Below are 23,811 nucleotides of genomic sequence, written 5' to 3' on the forward strand. Positions count from 1 at the left end.
CAGTTAAAGGGACTAGGCAAGTAGGTGATGTGAAAGACCTCTGCCTGAAACCTTGGACAGCCGCTGTTAGTCTGATCAGACAATACCGACTTTGATAGACCAAGGGTCTGATTCAGTATAATGCAGTTTCATGTGCTCAATTCATGACACTGAGCAAGGAATTCATGGTTGCTTCTGTGTTGTGTGACGAAATTAGCGGGACTTGTGTATACATATTTAGTTCTGATGTTAAATATGCAAATTAAAAGCTTTAAAGATTTCCCTTCACGTGGTGGGCAAGGTGCACAGGCCCACACCTGCACAGAATGGAACCACGAAAAGGTAAAATCTACTTGAGCGAAGAACACACACAGAGAACCTGCATCAATAATTTAAATGGTATACAATACAGTTTGTTGTAACGCTCTTCCCCACTAAATAGTCCTAATCTGTAAGTAACGAACCAGAAGTAACAACAAATCACTACTTGCTTGGAGGGACAGGTAAAACTAACATCTTCACTCCATAGCAATGTGTTTGAGTGTTCTGTATTACAGTACTTTAGAACACATTTTAGAAGCAAGCAATTTCCCCCCTATTTCTCATGTAAACTGGTCGCCTCTATTCACTCTATTATATACTAAAGTACTTAACTACATTTTATGCATTTGACACCCTCTGCACCACCACCACAGAATTTAGCATCCTCAGACTTTCCCTTTCACTTAAAAACAACAACCATGTTGAGTCTTCATAGGTATAGACTGAAAATGTGTGGACCATGTCTGGAAAAATATCACAAGTCACAATGGGTTTGAGCAGGACCTCAGAAGCAAAAGTATGCAAAATAAAGAAATCTATGCAAATTGCTTCATTTCCATAATTTATTCAGGTTCCATCACTGTAAGCTTTAACCACTGATTTATACACCTTAATATAAATTATTCATGGACCTTGTCTTTAAAAAGACACAGAAGATTGGTGAAAGAACCAGAGGTATGAATCCAAATAGCAGCAGCATGAAAGCCTCAAGTAATCAGACTAGAAAACACTTAGGGACAATTCATATAATCATTTTCAGGTGGAAATGATCTCAACAACATGGTTTTCACTTCGATTCACTCAAGCTGAAATGGTGTTAATGAAATTGTCCCACGTGGTATAATCACTATTATCATGTAAATAGATCACGATAGGTAGCCATGTTAGTCTATCTGTAGCAGTAGAAAAGAGCAAGAGCCCAGTAGCACCGTAAAGACTAGCAAAATTTCTCGCAAGGTATGAACTTTTGTGAGTCACAGCTCACTTCTTCAGATACTACTCTTCAGATATCATGTAAATTAGAAAAGTAGGGTTTTAAAGACTTTGTATATGGTAAATGGCAATTTGAACAGACAAGGGGTTCCCTCGGGGATCTGTGTTGGAACTGGTGCTTTTCAACCTGTTCATCAATGACCAGGAGTTGGGGGTGAACAGTGAGGTGGACAAGTTTGCAGATGAAACCAAATTATTTAGGGTGGTTAAAACAAAACTGGACTGTGAAGAGCTACAAAAGGATCTCTTCAAACTGGAAGAATGGGTATTAAAACGCCAAATGAGATTTAGTGTGAGCAAGTGTAAAGTGATGCATTTTGGGGTAAAAAATCCCAACTTTACATTTACACTGATGGAATCTGTGCTGGCAGTAACAGACCAAGAAAGGGATCCTGGAGTGGTAGTAGACAGTTTGATGAAGATGTCAACCCAGTTGCCATGGGGCAGTCCCTGGAGAATGGGTTCTCTTCAGAGGAGGAACTCTACCAGGAGAATTCAGTCCCAATGGAGCTGCCTCGGACCTCGCAGCCTGAAGTGGGGCTGATTCAGCACAGCCTGGCGAGGAGGCTGACCGCCCTGAAGCTGGTGACTCTCCAGAGCAGGCACAAGACTCACAGTCAGAAGTCATGGCAGAACCAACCCCGTCCTGCTCAGAGCCTGGACCCAGTGGCCCAGCTGTGAGCCCTCAAGCTACTAAGGCAGCAAAGGCTGACAGGCAGAGGCAGCAGCAGAGAAAGGCACTGGTGGCTAAAAGACACAATGCCCAGCTGGAATCCTACTGGTGTGTGCTGGAACAGCAGCAGAACAGTGAGTCCTCGCAGGAGGAGGACTGATGGAGAAGCCAGACGCCAGAAAAGCCTCAGCTGAACAGCCCAGGGTCGAGGAAGCAACGCAGTGCATACCTGAGCAACCTGCTGCCTCCCACGCCTGAACAACTCTCTGTGCCTTTAGACCTTGGACTGGCTGTTTGGACCTCTGAATCTCCGTGACCCTCGACCTTGGACCGGCTACCTGGACTACCAACTGTAAATCTGATTTGGCAAGTACTGGACTCTGATTTCTGGCTTTGACAAACTGACTTGTTCTTTGGACTCTGCTTTACTCTCTACCTGCTGTTGCCAACCGCCTGGAGCAGTATCTGCAAGTGGAGACCTGAACATTGGCAGCTAGCCAGCATACCAGTGTACGGCTGCTGTGAAAAAGGCAATTTCCATGCTGACCATAATTACAAAAGGAATAGAGAATAAAACTGCTGCTATCATACTGCCCTTATACAAATCTACGGTGAGACCACACTTGGAATATTATATACAGTTCTATTAATACACTTAAAAAAGGATATTGCAGAGCTTAAGAAGGTGCAAAAAAGAGCAACCAAAATTATCAGGGGACCAGAGCAACTACCCTATGAGGAGCGGTTAAAATGCTTAGGGCTGTTTAGCTTGGAAAGAAGGTGGGTAAGGGGAGACATGATAGAGGTCTATAAAATTATGTATGGTATGGAGAGTGTGAACAGGGAGAAGCTTTTCTCCCTCTCTCATAATACTAGAACATGGGGTCATGTTCTGAAGCTGGAGGGTGAGAGATTCAAAACAGATAAAAGGAAGTATTTCTTTACACAACACATAGTTAAATTGTGGAACTCCTTGCACCAGGATATGGTGATGGCTGCCAACTTGGAAGGCTTTAAGAGGGGAAAGGACATGTTCATGGAGGAGAGGGGTATTCACAGCTACTAGTAAAATTGGTTACTAGTTATGATGCATACCTATTCTCTCCAGGATCAGAGGAGCATGCCTATTATATTAGGTGCTGTGAAATACAGGCAGGATGGTGCTGCTGCAGTTGCTTTGTTTGTGGGCTTCCTAGAGGCACCTGGTTGGCCACTGTGTGAACAGACTGCTGGACTTGATGGAACTTGGTCTGATCCACCATGGCCTTTTTATGTTCAAAGTATTCTTTTGCAAGGCCATTTTACCACCCCATATTTGACAGCAGAGACCTCATTGAAGCTGGCATGAAACAGCTGGCCACCTCTGCATGGTTTGCTGCACTGAAGTTTAGACTATTCTTACACTTTTTAAAATCCTCCCACTTTGGGTTTGGTCATGCTCTGATTCCTTTGTAAGTCCATGTTGCCAATTTCTGGATTCATAAATAGCAGGACTAGGGTTTTCCCTCTCCGGCTTGACTGAGATAGGCTTTGAAAGAGCTTGTACTATGATTAAAAAACAACTTGACCTATTAGACTGGAGTCCTCTTCTATCAGATGCCAAATGAATATGCTCTCCTTTGTACCTCCTTCAAGACTGTTTGTCGGCAATAAGAATGTATATTCTCTTATGGTTCCCTCTTATCGCCATCTTTTCTCCTAGGCCCGTTTCAATGCATTACCTCTTGCTGATCTTTTTGGAAGATATTTCAAAGGATTTGTTCTTGTGGTCTTGAGGTGCTTGAAACCCCTGGCACGCTTTTTCTTCACATGCAAATTCTATGTCAGTTTAAGAGTTCTCTGATAACTTCCCTTCTTGTAACTTTTCCCAGCCGTTCAGAGGACTATCGCTTACTTAGTCTTCTCTTTGGAAATGAAAATCACATTTCTATGGCAGTTGCCAAATATGTCTCAGTTGCTACTGACACTAATCCAGTGACTGTGTTGCTATTTTAATTGTAATTTTAATTCACTGTTTTAAAATACATATTCAATATTTACTTTTTCGTAAAGCTGAATGTTTCTTTTGTTCATGTATTTCAATAATTGTTATATTATTTTGTCTAAAAGCCTATGTGTTATGTAGACTTCCTTAAATAAATGAAAAATGAAATGAATGACTGCAAAGACATCCTGACATTACTTAAAAAAAACAAACACCAAAAAATAATGCTGTGAACAGGCTTGGAATATCCACATCCAAGTTTTAATCTTTGCAAGACATTGACTGAACCTCAATGATAACACCATCGCCAGAGAATAGCAGGAGGCTGAACGTCCTTTTGCACTCATTTATAAAACGTTTAAATATGTGCTCATTACAAAAAGTGTTACACTAACTGGTTAATACATGCTGTGTGGCATCAAAATTTTACCACTATATGCTGATGATTAAAAGGTTCCAAAGCATAACCATCCCCAAATTCTAAAAAAAGTAATGCTAATTATAGACCCGTGGCAACAACTTTGCATTAAGCATTTCAGAAAGTGGGATAATTGCTATTTAAAAAAAAGCATATACGATACTCCTGATAGTATTATAGTAGGGCAGATCATTCTTACATTTTCTTGGGAAGTTGTACCAAAACTACAGTTTCATATGAGAATCTGTATCATAGAATTAAAGTTCTCAACTGATCATAGCTGTCACAAGACAAACTGGTGCTCTGTGGCCTTGATAAGGTAATGTTACTCTCCTGCTTCCTTGGATTTTTTGAGTGATTCAGTAGGGTGGTAACTTATTTTGTTGGTCAAAAAGTACAGACGGTCATTCTTTTACGTGGCAAGCTCTTAAAGAAACCAACATATGCAAGTCTGGGATGCCACGAAAGTTATTAGGGTTGGCATGCTTGTCAGCTGATTGGTCAAATATTGTCCACTGACTACTCACTGTCTGGCTGAGGTAAAAAATGCCACAAAGCCAGTACTCTGACAGTAAAACTGGCAGCTCACCTTTTTGTGTTCTTGTTTCATTTGTTAGCAAGAGCAAAAATGAGGAATACTTTCCCTCTAGAGCATAGCAGTTAAGGGGTGGATCCAGCTGAGCATTTCCATGGGTGAAAAGATTTCTGCTTGCAGAGCACATCTTTCTTACCTTCCCCCTCCCACTAAATAACACAGTTCTGCTTCACTGTACTTAAAGTATAAAACCTATTGATCTTTGAAGTGCGTTTTCTGTTGTTCTAATAAAAATTTCAAAACTTCACTGTCTTTTTTTGGGGCGGAACCAGTCATATGACCTACCTTAAAAAGTCTTTTAATATTAGGGGGAGGGAGAAAAGATTTTTCCATAGAAACTTTTCATGGGACGACTCCTGAATAGACTCTGTATCTGTATATGTATTCATGCAGAAGGCATTACCTGACAGAGTAGCTAGGCTCACCCCTAAAGTAGAAGTAAGCCACATATTGGCTAAGATTTGTTCATAGCATATAAATTGCCTGATTGTACCTTGTATTCTCATTACATGGCCACAGTTGAAATAACAATGAGAAAGTGAAACAATGTAAACTGATGTTTAAAAGACCAGAATTTCCCCATATTAAAAAGGCAGACACCCTAGTACCAAGCAGTCCTACTGAGCAGGTGGTGAACCAGGACTGCCAATATAGGTGTCCTCATCTGCAATGTGTATTTTGTAAAGGAATCCATTTGGTTCTCTTGCCCACCCCGGTAAAAGTTCACTGTAGGAAACAAATGAAAATATATTTAGAGGTTTCTACTCCATTATTTCCAGTACTCTGCCTTTGGACATCATTGTGCAAAATAAATAAAAAGAGCCAAGCTGAACAGAGAGTTGTCAAAATTACACTGAAATCATTTCCCTTTAAGCTTTTCACTGGATAAGGGGGAAAAAAAAGTTGACAAAATCTCCCCATAAAGCAAGAGCGACTTCTACAGCTACCTGATAGCCCTAAAAACTGCCAAGGATAACACAAAAGCTTCAAACAATATCTACTTGAAATAAGAATCTGGAGCTCAATAAAAAGACAGTATGTAATAAAACAAGATATTACTGTGTAGAGAATAGAAATCACAGGCAGTTCTGCTTTATTATAAAAAGGCAGCTTTTTAATTTATGACTCAAATAAAAAAAAATAAACCTGCAATGTACATAGTAACTCATCTTGCGTTGTTGTAAATAACCTATCTAGCATGAGCAGATTTTTGAAGTTAGAGGAGATTAAGACTTTCCCCAATATTTAGTGCTGTCTCTACTGAACAGCAGAGGAATGTGCTGTGTCTCTAAAGGGTAACCCTTTTTCACCCTTAACTCTTCTGCCTCAGTTTGCTTTCTGCACACCAGCAATATTTTCCCCTCATGCTCCCGCTGTCCTAATAACGTCCCTGGTATGTTGCACACACAGAACTGAACACTGGGATCAGGTCTGGCAAAAGATGTATTAAGAGATAAAACCTTCACTGCCCGGGAAATATTGAATCGAGCAAGTACTGGTAGAGTCAGATAACCTGTTTATCAACCCATTCTCTTGGAGATGTAGTCATCATGGGGGGAGGGCTGTCTTCCCACTGATAGTTACTGCTCTTATGTCTTTCTCTCCTGTCGGAAGCTGGTGAATCATTTGTGATGAAAGTTTCCAACGACGGAAGCCACCATGCGGCAGATTCAATTATCACATTAACTGGGTCATCTGAAAACTCTCGCTTCGAGTTAGTCACCTGAATCACTAGTAAGGGAGAAAGCGGGGGAAGAGCCTAGCAGTCTGTTTCTCCTCCGCTCACAGATAATTAAGATCTGGGTGTACCTTCGAGAACGTAAGGAATACCTGGTCTTCATTCCGAAGCCTTCTCCCCCTTTCCTTTTTTTTGTTATTCTTGTTAGTATTGTAAGCTGCTTTGGGTCCCCACTGGGGAGAAAAGTGGAATATAAAAAATAGGCAAACACATGAAGAGGTTACTTTTCTTATGAATAGCTGGAGGTGTGGGGACAGAGAGGATAAACAGAACAAGGCTATGAGGACCCCCGTGAACACTCCTACTGCATCTGTCTTAGATGTCCTCTGAGTTAACAAGTATGGTGGTACTAGATTTGCTAACCTCCAGGTGGTGGCTAGAGATTTCCTGGGATTACAACTGACCTCTAGGCAACAAAGATCAGTTCACCTGGAGCAAATGGCAAAGCTTTGGAAGGTGGACTCTATGGCATTAGGTCCCATTGAAGTCCCATCCCTCTCCAAACCCCACCCTCCTCAGGCTCCACCCCCAAAGAGCCAGTGTGGTGTTGTGGTTAAAAGCCGTGGTTTGCAGCAGTGGACTCTGTTCTGGAGAACCGGGTTTGATTCCCCACTCCTCCACATGAGCGGCGGAAGCTATCTGGTGAACTGGATTTGTTTCCCCACTCCTACACATGAAGGCAACTGGGTGACCTTGGGCTAAGTCACAGTTCTCTCAGCCCCAGCTACCTCACAAGATGTCTGTTGTGGGGAGGGGAGGGAAGGTGATTGTAAGCCAGTTTGATTCTTCCTTAAGTGGTAGAGAAAGTCAGCATATAAAAACCAACTCTTCTTCTTCCTCAAACTCTCCAGGTATTTCCCAACCCAGAGCTGGCAACCCTAGGTGTTACCAAGGTTCCTTCTGAGGAGGGGGCCATTAATTTCTCTTGCTTAGGGCCCAGGCTGCCATTTGGCATTGTGAGATAAATACAGAGCAGCGTTAGCCATTTCATATGATTGGTTAAAAAGAAAAGACATTTATGTAGAAGCTTCTTTGACAGTCAGATGAAATTATTTTGAGATGTGTTCAAAAATTGCTCTTTTCTCTTTAGGCACACTAAAAATTCTGGCCAGAGCCCAAAACTGACTTTTTACATTAAGACGGAGGCTTACAATTGAACAAAAAAACCTTTTTATAAACAGTAGGGGTTTGACAGATTGACCTCAAGTGTCTAATGCAAAGGACAAATTGTTGCAGGATTTATATACTAATCTAGGAAAGTTTTTTGGAGATGGGGCAGCAGTCTGGATGAAGTTCTTGGGGAGCCAATGAAAAGGGATCAAATCAGAGGTAAGCCACTAACAGCCCATTCCTGAACCTTCGGTGGCAGGGGACAGTGTGGCTGAGGTACCGCCGCAGTGCCTCCAAAGCCAATCCCTGGCCGCCAATATGCTTTAAAAAGCCTTTAAAATGTTTTTTTTGTTTGAAAATGGGCAATTGAAAACAGCGAGGCTGCACCAGAAAAAAGCTGGGGCAGCAACGCTGTTGTTGTAGACGGCATACCCATGGTGAAAGGGGTCAGGAAGCTGCCTACTGGCAGCTCCACCCCCTGGCATGCCCCGGGAATGCCCCCAGGATGCCTGTGTGGGGCTTTTTGCCGGTGGGACGCTGGCAGGAAGTCAAGCCAGCATCCCTGGGGCACACTGCCACGGCAGCACATGGAGGTCAGCAGGAGTGGCTCAACAATGGCTTCCCTGCCTCTTGTGGCAGCGCAAGGAGCACTGATGCCGGGGTGGGCACTTGCACTCCTCCTGAGCTCTTTCCTGACAAGAGCTCAGGAATGAGCTGTCAAAGTGCCAGAAGTATCCTAGGAGTCTGATACGGCCTACTGAGTGTCCCTGTCATGGTGCAATATTGCAAATCATGATATTATACTGATTATACTGAGGTTCACCAAACTGCAATAATAATAGTCAGGACTGCTGGTTAGAGAAGTTGTCTATGATGAACCTCTACGAAATCTCCACTGAGCTACTGTCTAAGTTCTCATGGTCTGAATGGTAAGATACCACACCACAATCACTGGGCCCCAATATGGTGTAGTATTAGTGTGCTTGTTTACCATACAATCTTGCAGTCCCATATGATATGATATTTAACTGCTCTCATAGTTGCGTGCTGCCCTGGACACATACCTGCTGTTTTCATCAGTAGCCTCCAAATACTAAAGGTCTGAACTAGTCTGAAGAGTGGCAGATTTTAAATACTGGCACCTCCAAAAATATCTTCATGAATGGAAGCAAGAGGAACAAGACTTACGCCATTTCACAGGAGGTCTTGTCAAGGGCCTTAACTCTAAGATGACTGTTGCATAAGAAGGGGGAAGTTAGTTCTAGGATGGTGACTATTCTCCATAACAATTTTACTTGCATCCAATGAACAAGTCATACAAAGAAACAGCAGCTTTGAAAGCAAGGTATCAATTTGGAGTAACAGCTGCTTGAAAAGACTGCCAAGTAGCTTTCACCGAAATTAGATCATCAGGTAGCAACTTTAATCGACATCACAAATGAGAACACCAAAATAATTTGCCTTTCAGTAGAAAAAATGACTGGACAAAGAGCAATTTCCACACTGAGAAACAATCAGGAAAACATGATTAATTTTTAAAATGTACTTGGGGAAGCTGTCTCCCATTTTACAAATGCTAAGCCCAACCCTTCAGCACGGCTCTTTGCACGTTGGGGCTTTACCAAGTCACTAATTATCTTACACTAATTCCGATAACATTTCAAGATTGCAATCCTTCACTGGAGTTTTATTTGCTGTTTTGTTCAAAACATTTATGTCTGTCTGTACTTGCTGAGTATATTATAGTCAATAAATCATACTATCCATCATGTCTTTGTCATTATCCTAGACATACAAGATCCTCAGAGAATACACTTACAACATAAAGGTCACTTTGAAGGTTGACTGGGGCACTAGCAAAAAAAACAAAAACCATGGAGTTATTGCCTCTGAAAAAAATGTGCTGCCATTACACATTACTATAATTATAAAGTTTTGATGTTGATGTTCTTTTTTAGATGGACATCCCATGAAATCAACAGGGACGTTGAACAAATTTGGCTTCTAGTGTGTTCTCTAGGAAGTATGACATTCAGAGAAGCCAACAGGATACTTGGCCCTTGATCACTAAGGCTAGTTTTATACATATCTGGTGTGAAATGACGGCAACAAGCACTCTGACAGTTGTTCCTGCACTGCTTCTGCCTACATGGTTGGGTTGAGGCTTCCATCCTTGGGAGATCAGATACTTGCCAACACACAAGTGCCTACAACAATTTAAAGATATTTTCAAGAGCAGTGTAGATGAAAAGAATCACTGTTGTTGCTGGGTGACCTTAGGCCAGTGAGCTATTGTGAAGATAAAATGGAAAGAACAATGTAAGCCGCTTTGGGTCATCACTGGGGACAAAAGTTGGGCATAAATGAGGTAAAATAAATAATCAATGATTAGACTAGGACTGGAGAGACCTGATTTCTATCCTCACTCAACCATGAAGCCCTCCTTGGTGACCCCAAATAAAAAGAAAGGGAAGAATTATGTATGCCAATCTGTGCTCCTTATGGAAACAGTGGAATAAAAATATAACAAACAAGTGAGGGCCTGCAAAACTCATGGGGGAGCAATCCCATCTTGCCCCTGCTTGGGGGGGGGAATCCCATCTTCCCTCCATCCCCTCCGCTGTAGATGACTCGGGCCCAGCAAGTCTTCCAGGCTCTGCTGCAGAGCCCAGTGTGGCTTCCTCCCCTCCATTACCGCTGCCGCAGACATCCCCGGCCTGGCAAAGCTCCCAGCCTTTGCTACGGAGCCCGCTGTGGCTTCCCTCTGCTCCCATCACTGCTGCTGCTGACCTGGGCCCAGCGAGGCTGCTGGTGTCCTCCTCACCTGCATGGTAAGTGTTTTTTAAAATAGGGTCCCCCAAGTCTGCAGAAAAACCTGTTGGGGGGGTCAGTCTACCCCCTATTTGCGTATTTAAGTATCTGCAGGCAGGAGGCAGACTTGGGAATTTTGGGTAACTTACCACAGTGTACACATGGTCAACCAGCAGTTTCTATCATCCTAACAACTGGATGGATAATTAGTTTTACCAATCAGGAGTAATATTTACAGGTTCAGATAGAATAACTAAACTTGGTCATCCTTAACCATCCCACGCTAAATGTACTGTGTGGTGAGCATACCAGCTCGCTAAGCTTCTGTACATCTTGATAGCAAAATGCAATTACTTAATGGGCACTGATAAGTCAGTCAGCTGATGTGCCTAGAATGCAGATGATGCCCTCCTGCCAGGGCGGGGAGCTACATGGTGAGGAGAGCAGAAAGAAAGAGTTTGGCGGTTCTTGGCAAAATCTGACCAGAGGAAGAGAAGCAGAGCTTGCGTCTCTGCAGCTAGTTGGAAGCTGCAATGGTGCTATGATGCATGTGTGCGGGGATCTGCTGTGACAGCGCTGCCAATGCCACCCGGACCACAGCATGAAAGGACAGAGCAGCTTATCAGTATAAACAAGAAAGAAAAGTGGGGAAAGCACACATACAAAAAAAGAAAAAAAAGAATACTCACTATTTGTATGTTTCTGAACGAATATATTCAAACACATGGGAAATGCCAAGCTGGAACTGATCTGCAATAGGGGTGACCCACGGATTATTCTCTGCTTTGAAGACCTGTTTTTGACCAGTCAGATCCAAGTTACCTGAAAGGGTTAAACAGGAATTTAATCTTTTGCAAGTTTAAGAGTGTTATGAAAACAACACGCTTCAGAATTAGAATGCTGAAAGTATAAGAAGAATGTTCAGCGAAGTGTGATTCTAAATATGGGAGTAAGCAGGCATAAAATTATAACCTTGGCATCCTCTGGCCAACCCCTCCTACCCTCTTTTTCTTCTCTACAGCCTAAATCAGATTAATATTTCCTATTCCTATACACCAGCATCAAAGGGTGTCTCAAGACCTGGGAAACAGTTCAAATTCTTAGGTGTTTACTATCTAGTTTTAGGTTCCAAGGTAACTGGACATGAAATATTTCCACACTCCTGAATCATGAAGTATTTTCTCACTCCTGAACTTTCTATCCTACTCAAGAAAGAGGCATAGATAACAGACGAATTCAATAGAATACCTACTCCACCAGCTAGAACCATACAAAAACAGGGATGGCTCAAGATTCTAAACTTTGAGATGTCAAAAACTCTTGGCTCAGGAAAAGGGGCTAACAGCACTTTGTTTCCCCATCTCCTCCACTCTAGGCTCAGCTTCCAAGCAGCCAGCTGAGCTCTGGAAGAATTCTCTTTGGTCTGGTTACCTCTAGACCAGTGATGGCGAACCTTTTAGAGACCGAGTGCCCAAACAGCAACCCAAAACCCACTTATTTATCGCCGAGTGCCAATGCACACCACGGCAACACGGCACAGCCCTAGGCCAGTGGTCAGCAAACTCATTAGTCAACAGAGCCAAATATCAACAGTACAATGATTGAGATTTCTTTTGAGAGCCAAATTTCTTAAACTATATAGGTAGGTGCACTGAATAAAACTTGATATCATACTTAATAATGATCTTATTTATTGATAAAAATTAAATTGTAAGTCCCTGCTATTTCCCTCTCCCCGTCCGGAGCCCTTGTCTGGAGGCCTGGTCTACCGCCGTAAAAGCCTATTGGTAGACCTGGCCTCCGGCTGAGTCCCATTGGGATGCCAGGTCTACCCACTGGCTTTCTTGGCAGTAGACCTGGCATCTGGAGGCCCATAGAAGCCAATTGGTAGAACTGGTTTTCCCCTCCTCAGAGTCCAAGTCTACCGCCAAGAAAGCCAGTGGGTAGACATGCCTCTGAGGAGGGAAAACAGTAAGGTATCCATAAAATTAAATCATGACAATGACTGACAAACACTGTACATTTTCCCCATCTGCAATCTCAAAACTCTGCAGGGGGGCTTATTGTTGAGTTGTGCATCTGAGTGGCAAATCCAAGGCAAAACCTCCCATTCACAAATGGCCAATAACCCCCCATGCAGAGTTTTGAGAATCTGGATGGGGAAAATGTGCATCTGAGTGGCAAATCCAAGGCAAAACCTCCCATTCACAAATGGCCAATAACCCCCCATGCAGAGTTTTGAGAATCTGGATGGGGAAAATGTGCATCTGAGTGGCAAATCCAAGGCAAAACCTCCCATTCATAAATGGCCAATAACCCCCTGTGCAGAGTTTTGAGAATCTGGATGGGGAAAATGTGCATCTGAGTGGCAAATCCAAGGCAAAACCTCCCATTCACAAATGGCCAATAACCCCCTGTCCCGCGATGGCCGTTAGCCCTTCCGTCGCAGGCCCTCTACAACGCTGCGCACTTACCGCACAGGGGGGCAACCCATGCCTGGAGGCTAGCTCGGGGGGCCGTCTTCCGTCCCTGACGGAGGGAGCCGGGAGGGCAGCACGCGCGCTAACAAGCGCCCCTTCGGTCGCGTCGCCGGCAGGGCGGAAGGTGAAGGGTCCCTTCGCCTTCCGCCCCGCCCACGCTCGTCCGATGCCCAGCTGGCCGGCGAGCCGCTCAGAAGCTGGTGGTGCGTGTCTCCGCCTCCCCTCGCTCGTCCTCCTGTCTCCCGGCCATTTGTGGGGAGGTCCCTTGCTGTGTTCCTCTCTCGTGCCGGCAGCAGCTCAGCTGAGAGAGAGGGAGAGAGCCGCGTGCCGGCAGAGAGGGCTACGCGTGCCATAGGTTTGCCAACACGGCTCTAGACCTTTAACTGCTTTTTATTCACCGTCCTCCTCATCATGGTTTCTCTTAGGGAATGAATCTGAATCAACCTGTACTGCTCATTGACAAAGTCTTAAGCAAAATCTCTTCTCCTCCATTTGCATAGGTAATGAGTTTCTGCTGCCTGGTAAGGGAGCCAATGCCCCTATGGTATAATCTCCTGTGACAGGCTGGGCCTCTGCTGTCATGGTAACAGGTGATGGGATAATCAACTCCTTCCACATCAGCTCCACTTGACTCACAGCCACAGCCCCTCCTTAGCCTTGACTCTAGGGCAGGGGTGGGGAACGTCAGGCCCGGGGGCCATTTAAGGCCCGCAAAATCATTTGGTCTGGCCCTTTGTGGGTCCTGGCAGATCTCTAGCTCAGAAGGATCTAAGACTGGTGATCCGCCCCCTTCTGCGGACAGGAATAGTGGATGTGAGTTTGTTTTGCTGAGAAAAGGAACCCCCCCCCTTGCAGAAGAGTCATTAGCTATGGAGCTGCTAGGTCTACTCAAGAAACTGTGTTAACCCTTTCCGGGCCATGGAGAAAAGTATTCCCTCTGTACTACAAGAGGGCTGGGGGCAGAAGTGGCGACAATGGAGAGGCTAAAGGAGGCAGGGCCAGAATGCGCGGGGAGTGGGGGAGTTCTTAGCCAGTGTGTCCTCATTTCATCCCTGCAGGCGGAGGTAGCAGGAGCTGGCTGTAGAATCCGGCCCCGACCATGTGGAGCAGGAGCAACTCCGGCGTCTGGCTGGACGGCTACGCCTGGCTGGTGCAACAGACCATCCTGTGCCACCAGGTGGGCGAGTGCACCACCGGTTGGATGCCTGCCTGCTTGCCCACATCGGGGGGGGGGGGTCATCGGGGGCAGCTGCCTGCTTGGGGCTTGGTCGGCTAATTTTTAAGTTGATAATTTTGTATGGCCCGCGAATGATGTTATAAATATCCAAATGGCCCTTGGCGGAAAAAAGGTTCCCCACCCCTGCTCTAGGGCCACCCTCCAATTTTCCCATGGCCACAAAATATTCAATATTTAACTCTGATAGAATGAAGTAACTTCCACCTACCTTTTCTATCCTACCCCAATATCTCCCACCACACTGTACCTTGCTTCTCTTTACTAGACTCCCGAAAATGTCTTACCACACAGCTGCAAAGTTCACCCTACAGCTAGTGGCACCTTCACCCCTCCCCCACCCCCGCAAAGGCTCCATCAGTGGCTAACTGTAGTTGTTTATTATCACTGTTACCTACTCCCCCATTTTATCCTCACAACAATCCTGTGAGGGAGGTGAGGCAAGTCCGAGGTCACCCAGCATTCTTCATGGCTCAGAGAAGATTTGAACAGAGCTCCTCAGACCTAGTCAGACACTCCGACATGCACTGGCTTTTTGATGTGTTCAAATAGGGTCACCACTGTACTTGGTACTTTAGGGGGGGGGAGGGAAGGCTGAGTATCTGCCCCAAAATTAGAACACTGCAGTAAGAGGCCAAAAGCCCCCCCCCCCAAAAAAAACTACCACATTAAGGCTAAAAGTTTTATTTGGAACTAATGTTTCTGCAAGCTGAGCAGGTTTTGTTTCCAGTGGATGCAAATCTTAATATAAATTGTCCTATGAAAAGAGGAAGACCCAAAAAGAGATGGATTGACTCAATAAAGGAAGCCACAGCCCTCAATTTGCAAGACCTGAGCAAGGCTGTCAAAGATAGGACATTTTGGAGGACACTGATTCATAGGGTCGCCATGAGTCGGAAGCGACTTGACGGCACTTAACACACACACACATAATCCTGCTGAACTCTGCCATGCGAGAAGCTTTGTAAGCAAGCAGAGAGAGGTGGGAGCCACTGACGCAACTTTGCACTGCATTCTGAGAATCTCCAGAACCGCTTCACTGCCAGAGCAGTAGCTCAACATTCAGGACCAAACTACAGATTGCATGGGAGATATGTATCAGATCAGTGGAAATATCTTTTTTGTCTGCGGATGCATAATAACGAGAGCTGACACCAGAGCTGGGATAATCAAAAGGCCAACTTTATTTTTATTGTTCAAGAGGGATCTGCAGCAGACACAACCAAAACATCCCCAATAACTGACTGCAGTGCGGGCCAATGCGGGGATGCAGAAGAGTCAGGCCTCCTCTTGTTTTTTGCATCCCCATTCTTAGGGCGAGACCCACCCTGGCTCTGAGCCGCCACGTGTGGTACGGCTCTTGCTCTTCCTTGCCAAGCCTTTTTAGTGCTCGAGGGAGGTGTGCCACGTCCAATCCACCCTAGCCGCGAGGTCTATAGGTAAAGGATAGCGGCACCCCTCCAGGAGTTCCTGTCCCAGGTCCCTGCCAGGCACCAAGGCCCCAGTCCTGGTCTGAGGGTTACTCCTTCATCTTTCAAACTGATGCCTCAGGGTGCTCACCGGAGTTGTACCATAATCATGAAACCACCTTTTCCCACACTGCTCCCACCACAGGGGACAGATCAGCGAGTACAAAAGCCCCCCCAGCCAACACCCCCCCCTATACTTAGCCACGTGGCCTGATCGGGATTCCCTGCTCCGCAGCTGCTGCCTCCTTTGTTTGCCTTCCAAAGAGGGAGGGTCTGTGCAACCCAGTCAATAATATCCCATCCCTTGGCTCCACCCTTCATCGCACGTCAGACCTGATGATGCCCAGCGCTTTGCTCTCTTCTCGCGACCGCAGCCAAAATCCACCCCACCCTCACTTCTTTGAAGGCAGGCTGGGGTGGTCTAATGTTAAAAAGAAGTTGCAGGACAGAGAAAATTTGGATTGGGATGCAGAAAAGTTTTCAGTCCTTCCCCCATGCAGTTTTTCTTCAGCTGGTATTAGCTTGGGGCTTGGGGGTGGGGATACCCATCTTTCCCTCCTATTATAGCTAACAGCAGTTTGGGACACCCAGTTTCTAATTGGCAAATTGTGTGTGTGTGTGTTGGGGGGATTAAATGCCTTTCCATGGCACCATAGCTGACAACCGAGCTGGGTCCTCATGCAGCTTACTAACATAAAAAAATACTGAGAGATCCCCTCATAGACCTCTGCAGGCCTCAGTCAACACCCAACAGCCGCTCTGAGCCTGGCTTTGGCCGGGAAGAGATGGGTAAAAAATGGAATAAATAAATAAATAAATAATGGTATGGGCAAATGAGCCGGGGCTGAGCAGTTCCCAAGGACTAACCCTCCTCTCAATCTGTATTTTCCATGCTTTGTATAATATTTAATACTTAACGGACGTACCTACTATGAAAAAAAAGGTTAGCATAATTAGAGAAAAGCCAGATCATTACACTTGTACAAGGAAGGAGGGGGAAGAAAGATGGCTGTTCACCTCAGACAGGCCTATCAACCAGTTGGTATTACCCCGGCTGTTCTTCCGTCAGCTGTCTCGAGGTCCGTTCTCCTCTTAAATAAAAACACGAAGGAAGCATTCCACCCCTCTGTCAGTCAGGCAGCAATCGCCCTAAGTGCCTTATGGTTGAGTGTGCCTCATTTGGAGGCTCACACCCTCCTTTATTAGAGGGCCTCCACAGCGCTCTGTTCTAACAAGGCTCAGGTGGCGGGATTAAGCACTGTGACAAAGAGGACCTAATAAGCCACAAGCCGGAGGTGTCTAAATCTAACCTGGACGGCTCAAACAACAGATTCACACACTGTTCAGCATGTAGTAACAGATCACGGGAGGAAGAAAGCCAGCACTGCAATTAGCGGTAACCCCCTGACCAACATTGCTATGACGATCATACTTCGTTCAGAGGCTTATTCTGCAACTGCAAATTGGATTTTCCATTTTGTGTGTGTTAAGTGCTGTCAAGTCGCTTCCGACTCATGGCGACCCTATGAATCAGTGTCCTCCAAAATGTCCTATCTTTGACAGCCTTGCTCAGATCTTGCAAACTGAGGGCTGTGGCTTCCTTTATTGAGTCACAGAATCATAGAGTTGGAAGGTACCACCAGGGTCATCTAGTCCAACCCCCTGCCCAATGCAGGAAATTCACAACTACCTCCCCCCCACACCTTCAGTGACCCCTACTCCATGCCCAGAAGATGGCCAAGATGCTCTCCCTCTCATAAAATGCCTCTCATGAACTGCCTGAGGTCAAAGAATCAGCATTGCTGACAGATGGCCATCTAGTCTCTGCTTTAAAACCTCCAGGGAAGGAGCACTTACCACCTCCCGAGGAAGCCTGTTCCACTGAGGAACCGCTCTGTTAGAAACCGCTCTGTTAGTCAATCCATCTCTTGTTGGGTCTTCCTCTTTTCCTGCTACCCTCAACTTTTCCTATCATGATTGTCTTCTCTAGTGACTATTGTCTTCTCATAATGTGACCAAAATATTATTTTATTACCTGCAAAAAACAACCAATGACACTTGTCTTTAAAGCCACGGACACAGTTAAGTTCCATCGAGAGAAGGAACCGGTCAGCCTGCTCAACTCATACACATAGCAAGATTTAGCCGTGCTCTCCTTTGCTCCAAGTATAGGTATTCCTAACCCAAATTTTCACTTGAAGAGTAGAGAGCTGAGTACACCCAGCTTGAATGGGTCGTACAGCTTACTGCCTGTACTAAATCAGACTCAGAGCACTGCCCCACTCTCACCTCTGAAGCATAATATTTCTAATGTAGCTATCAAATATCATAAAATGATTTAAATACAAATACATTTTGAAAATAAATGTTACTGTCTTTGGAAGTCTGGATTGAAACTGTGTTCCTTTAGGGCAGGGAAGAGTACACACCATGAAAAGGCACCAAAATGCCAGAGATTTAATTATATTGTTTAACCAAAAAGATAAAGGGTGCTCTTGGGATTTTCTGCCTCTGGCACTAAAATACCTTGAGCTAGCCTCTGGACAAAGGAGTGAGAGGAAAAGTTATTTAATAAAAATTAGCTGCTCAAGATAAACTGCCCACAGATAAAAAGTATAAAACAAATCTTATTCCCTATTAGGATGAATGATGTTGAACAGGACACCCAGTATCCTTTCGTACAGACTCTGGATCCATGGTAACACTGCCACTGGTTACTATTTCTTCCTAGACAAAACGCAAACACAGTTGCAGCTATCTGAACTGACGTATGTAGGCTAGTGTAAATTAGACCGCTACTGCAAACCTTCAAATGATTGCTTGTGAAAAAAATGGTAGTCCTTCAGTTAATCCTGTCACCACAGCCTGGACTGGCTGGAATGTAACCACCACTCTACTGTTTTGCATTATGTTTCCACTCTACATTATCAGTTCTGGCCTTATAATAATGAATAAGTAGAGATGTACGTTCATTGACAGTCGTCTCCTCAACGGCTTCTTATCAATACAACACTACAGATAATATTAAAATAATCTGAACATCTACACAGAAAAGATGTTCAAAAATTCTCATCCATCATTAACTTGTTAATATTGGATGTAAAATAATCTGCATATATATTTATTAAGTACACCTTTATCCCACCCTTCCTTCAAAGAGCTCACAGTGTAATGCATCATACATATAAAGGTAAAGGTCCCCTGTGCAAGCAACGGGTCATTCCTGACCCATGGGGTGACGCCACATCCCGACATTTCCTAGGCAGACTTTGATTACGGGGTGGTTTGCCAGTGCCTTCCCCAGTCATCTTCCCTTTACCCCCAGCAAGCTGGGTACTCATTTTACCAACCTCGGAAGGATGGAAGGCTGAGTCAACCTTGAGGTTGTGAGCAGAGCTTTTGACTGCAGTACTGCAGCTTACCACTCTGAGCCACGGGGCTCTATCATACATATAGGGGCATACTAAGATGCATTATACAGATTCAAACCATCGGCCATCCTAGCTCAGTACTGTCTAGTCCAGACAGGGTTCCCCAAGTATGGGAAGGGGAGGCTTCAGAAGTAACTCATGTTACTTCTGGAGCAACCTGGAAGTGATGCCATCATGTTGCTGCTGATAGCCTACCATGGCCTGGAATGCTAGAGCACCACCTGACACAATGATGTCACTTCTGGGTTGCACCAGAAGTGATGTTATGGCATTGGTGCATTGGTGATCACCCCCCTCCCCAAAAGCTCTTTGCTTTGGGGAGAGAAACTATTTGGTTTCAGTCTTCCCCCCCAAAAAAAGGAGGGGTTGCTCCACATGGGGCCACACAAAGAGGTTTCCAAGCCCAGAGAGAATAAGGTCGTCTATGGCTAAGCTGAAGGAGCTTGGCTGTGATGCATTTGCCCATGATGAGCTCAGCACCTGGCTAGTCAGCTACCAGGTCAAGAGTTACCTGAAGCTCCTTGTTTCCCCCCTTGTTCCATTCAAGACCCTTTGGGCAAAAATGCATGGGAGGTTTTGCCTTGGATTTGCCTCTCTCTAAATGCACATTTCCCCCAGCCAAATTCTCAAAACTCAAAAATCAGCCCCCGTGCAGAGTTTTGAGAATTCTGATGGGGACAATGCATCTAGAGAGCAGCAAATCCAAGGCAAAACCTCTCAAGCATTTCCACCCTGTGTTCTATCTATAAGCTTCAAGGAGCACCAAGAAACAGATAAATAAGTACCACGTTAAGAGATCATTGGCCTTCTCTGACTGACAGCATTTCTCCAGGTTTGGGGCAGAAAAAGATCTTTCCCAACACCCTGAAAGTTGGAGGGGGCACTGACTGAATCTGGGATCTTCTGTTTGTGAAGCATGTGCTGTTGCATCGAACAATTATCCCTCCTCTAAATTCAAATCTGCATCTCACAACAGCAAGACAGTAGATTACTACACAACTGCCTTCTGTTTCACAAGAGAAAATGAATCTTCTACTTTGCATCAACAACTATTTAGATTATTTTAAAAGTATGTTTTAATTAAAAGTGCCTAAAACTGATTAAATCTGTATTCCCATTAGGAAGTCAGGTGCTATCTCCACATTCTGCCCTTTCCTTTTTTAGAGATAAGGGTAAAACTTAATGAAGAGCAAGACTGGGAACTTCAATAGGACGATATTCTGCTCAGTCATAACCTTTATTTCTACTCTCTCTGTGTGTGTAAGGTGCCTTCAAGTCGCAGCCGACTTATGGCGACCCCTTTTGGGGTTTTCATGGCAAGAGACCAACAGAGGTGGTTTGCCAGTGCCTTCCTCTGTACAGCAACCCTAGTATTCCTTGGTGGTCTCCCATCCCAATACTAACCAGGGCTGACCCTGCTTAGCTTCTGAGATCTGACGAGATCAGGCTAGCCTGGGCCATCCTACCCTCTTCTAATACTGCATCATATATATAAAAAGACAGCCTTATGCATTATCATAATTTTCTTACAGTTGATACTAAGGCTGAAGTTTAAGTGTCCTTTTCTATTTCAGATCAGAGGACATGCTCTCTTTCTGAGAACAGAATGGAAAGAAATTAATTTTATTTTCCTATTTGGATATAAATACCTCTGGATCCAATTTTATTAAAGGCTAAGCAAGAGATAAGCCCACTGCATAGAAGGTACAGTTAGGTTAAATGTAAAAGCATGCCTACCGTGATTTTCTTCAGCTTTGCTTTACACTTTAGGGCTTACGGTTTTATTAGTTTGACATCACGTGCTTTGCTTCCCAAAGAGAAAGATGACAGACGTAAGAATATAATCCTCCAGGGAAGCGGCCCTGTTCAAGCAGCCACTGAAATGAATGGGAACCATGTAAGAGCATGGTGGGGTTCTTGAACAGCTCACCTTGGGCCCTGAGCAGGAGAACCTCCTAGTTAGATGGGCCCTGTATGTGGGCATAGAAACAAACACAAAACAATTGTGATTGCTTCTATCATAGAATAAAAACACTAACAGAAATCCTATCCTCATCGAACATTTGTGCAGAAGAACAGCATCAACCTTGTGTCCCACTCCAATGGAGGTGGGGAATCAATGCTAGCATAGCACTGGCACTCTTGTGCCAGCAGAATGGTGGTGCCAGGGAGCTACTGCCAGCTCTAAGGGCAAAATATGGTTATAGTGTGCAAGAGAGGTGATAAAGACAATTCTTATGCTCACCTGAAAACATGCTTGCATGCCCTATGCATATTACTCCACCTACGGAAGAGGGAAAGGGAGGGCATTTTGGCTATCTTCTGGGCATGGAGTAGGGGTCACCGGGGGTGTGGGAGGGAGTGAGTTGTGAATTTCCTGCATTGTACATGGGGTTGGACTAGATGACCATGGTGGTCCCTTCCAACTCTATGATTCTATGACTCTAAGAGATGGCTTGTTAAATGGAAGTCAACGGGAATCCCCATTCATAACAGCTTCCACTTCCCTCCTCTGTCTTTACTGCCCTAGAAAGGATTCCATCTAACAGCTCATCCAATGACATCACCCCACAAAGGGAGCATAAGACACAGCAAGGGAACAGTGACTTCATAAGTCAAGGTGCATGGCATGGGGTTACATAGTTTTCGTCTTATAACTATACAATTTCGAACTCTTGGTGATAGCTGAAAGGTGAAAGGTCACTTGGAATAAAGCTAAGGCTAGAAATGAATAGAGAAAGATATATTGCTAGTGCATCTTCACAGAACCATTACCAATGTTCTGTCTTAGAACCCCAGCTGCAAATGTCCACCAGGATCCCAATTCCACTGTTTCAAACAGGCTGCAGGGATTGTTGATCCATTTGACAAGATGCTCCCACACAAGGAATTCAGGGAGGAGGGGCTCTTAACTCACAAAGGGTCTCCTGAACACCATCCCTCACTCCAAGCAACACAAAAATCAAGACAGCATTCACCTTTTAAGGCTACAGAGCGCCCTCTGCTTAATCGACAATATGCAGTTTCTCTCTCTTTGACTCAATCTGTGGTTTCTCTCTCGTATAGAAGGCATAGGTAAGTATGGAGGCTGAAGATCAGAAACTAGAAATTAAACTGTGACCATGTACTAATGAATGCAATGAGAATCACACCCATATTTGTTGCTGAACATTATTCTACCTATTGGCATTGCTAGTTGATGACATATGACCTATTCTTCCTTGCAGGATCAGACCTAAACTATTTGGCACCGAACCATAAATCACTACAAGCAGAGCTGTGCTGTGCTGTCTCTAGCTGGCTGTGGCTCTCCAGGGTCTCAGGTAGAAGTATTTTACATCACTTACTACCTCATCCTTTTAACTGGAGAAGCAGGAGATTGAACCTGGAACTTTTGCATGCAAGGCAGATGCTCTACATCTGAGCCACAGCCCCATCTCTAAATGCAGATAGAAGACTTACAGAGACCCTATGAATTAATGACCTCTAAAACATCCTATCATTTAAAGCCTTGCTCAGGTCTTGCAAACTGAGGGCCATGGCTTCCTTTATTGAGTCAATCTATTTCATGTTGGGTCTCCCTCTTTTCTGGCTGCCTTCAACTTTTCCTCGCATTATTGTCTTTTCCAGTGACTCCAGTCTTCTCATAATGTGACCAAAGTAAGACAGCCTCCATTTGGTCATTTTAACTTCTACTGAGAGTCCATGCTTGATTTGACCTACAGCCCACTCATTTGCCTTTTTGGTGGTCCATGGTATCTGTAAAAATCTTCTCCAACACCACATTTCAAAGGAATCGACTTTCTTCCTGTCAGCTTTCTTCATTGTCCAAGTTTCACAGCCATACATAGTAATAGGGAATACTATGGCATGAACGACCTTAATCTTGGTCACCAGCGGCACATCCTTATGCTGAAGGATCTTTTCTAGCTCCTTCATGGCTGCCCCTCCCAGTCTCAATCTCCTTCTGATTTCGTGGTTGCTGATGAAGCCAAGGAATAGAAAATCTTGAAAAAGTTCCTCAGCATTGACTTTAAATAGGGAATATTACTCTCTACTGGGCTTTTCAGTCAATCTACTTTTAAAATGCATTGAACTGAGAGTGGGGGGAGGGAAGAGAGAGGTACACCTGAACACATACTGCAAGAATGGTAACAAAAATGTCAGCTCTGAGAAGCCCACTGGAATTGCATCATGGCAGGCAGCACATCCAATAGTCATGTTGAAACCGCACATGATTGACACAAATCAGTGTTAATTATTATCACTAGTATGGGGGATTCCATCTACTCTTGGTGAATGTTTTACACTTGGACCTTACTGTAGGAGCAACATGTTTAACAGGTTTCTTTCCAGCTGGCTTAAAAGGAACAAACATTGCTCCCTTTCTGTTCTAGGTCTGAAACAGCTACCTTTGAAAGAATACAACACTGATACACAGTATAGTTAACAAAACTCAATGAATGAATATCTCTCTTTAACATTGTTTTTTAACATGTAGAAACCTGCCCACCCCATTTTCAAACTGACTGCAGCCATGAAGCCTAAAAATGCCCTTTTAGAAGTGAAATGTGA

The 23,811-nt window shown here is 44.5% G+C and overlaps 1 protein-coding gene across 1 annotated transcript in view; it reads right to left on the reverse strand.

Moving 5' to 3' along the window:
* The window catches only part of RSU1 (Ras suppressor protein 1), an 83,301-nt gene that overhangs the window by 26,610 nt on the left and 32,880 nt on the right, over positions 1 to 23,811 (reverse strand). The window contains exon 7 of the mRNA XM_056857418.1: positions 11,312 to 11,444. Within this exon, the coding sequence (XP_056713396.1) occupies positions 11,312 to 11,444 (133 nt within the window). The remainder of the gene's footprint in view (positions 1 to 11,311; positions 11,445 to 23,811) is intronic.

This window comes from Euleptes europaea, chromosome 11, assembly GCF_029931775.1.
Source record: "Euleptes europaea isolate rEulEur1 chromosome 11, rEulEur1.hap1, whole genome shotgun sequence".
Taxonomy (NCBI): domain Eukaryota; kingdom Metazoa; phylum Chordata; class Lepidosauria; order Squamata; family Sphaerodactylidae; genus Euleptes; species Euleptes europaea.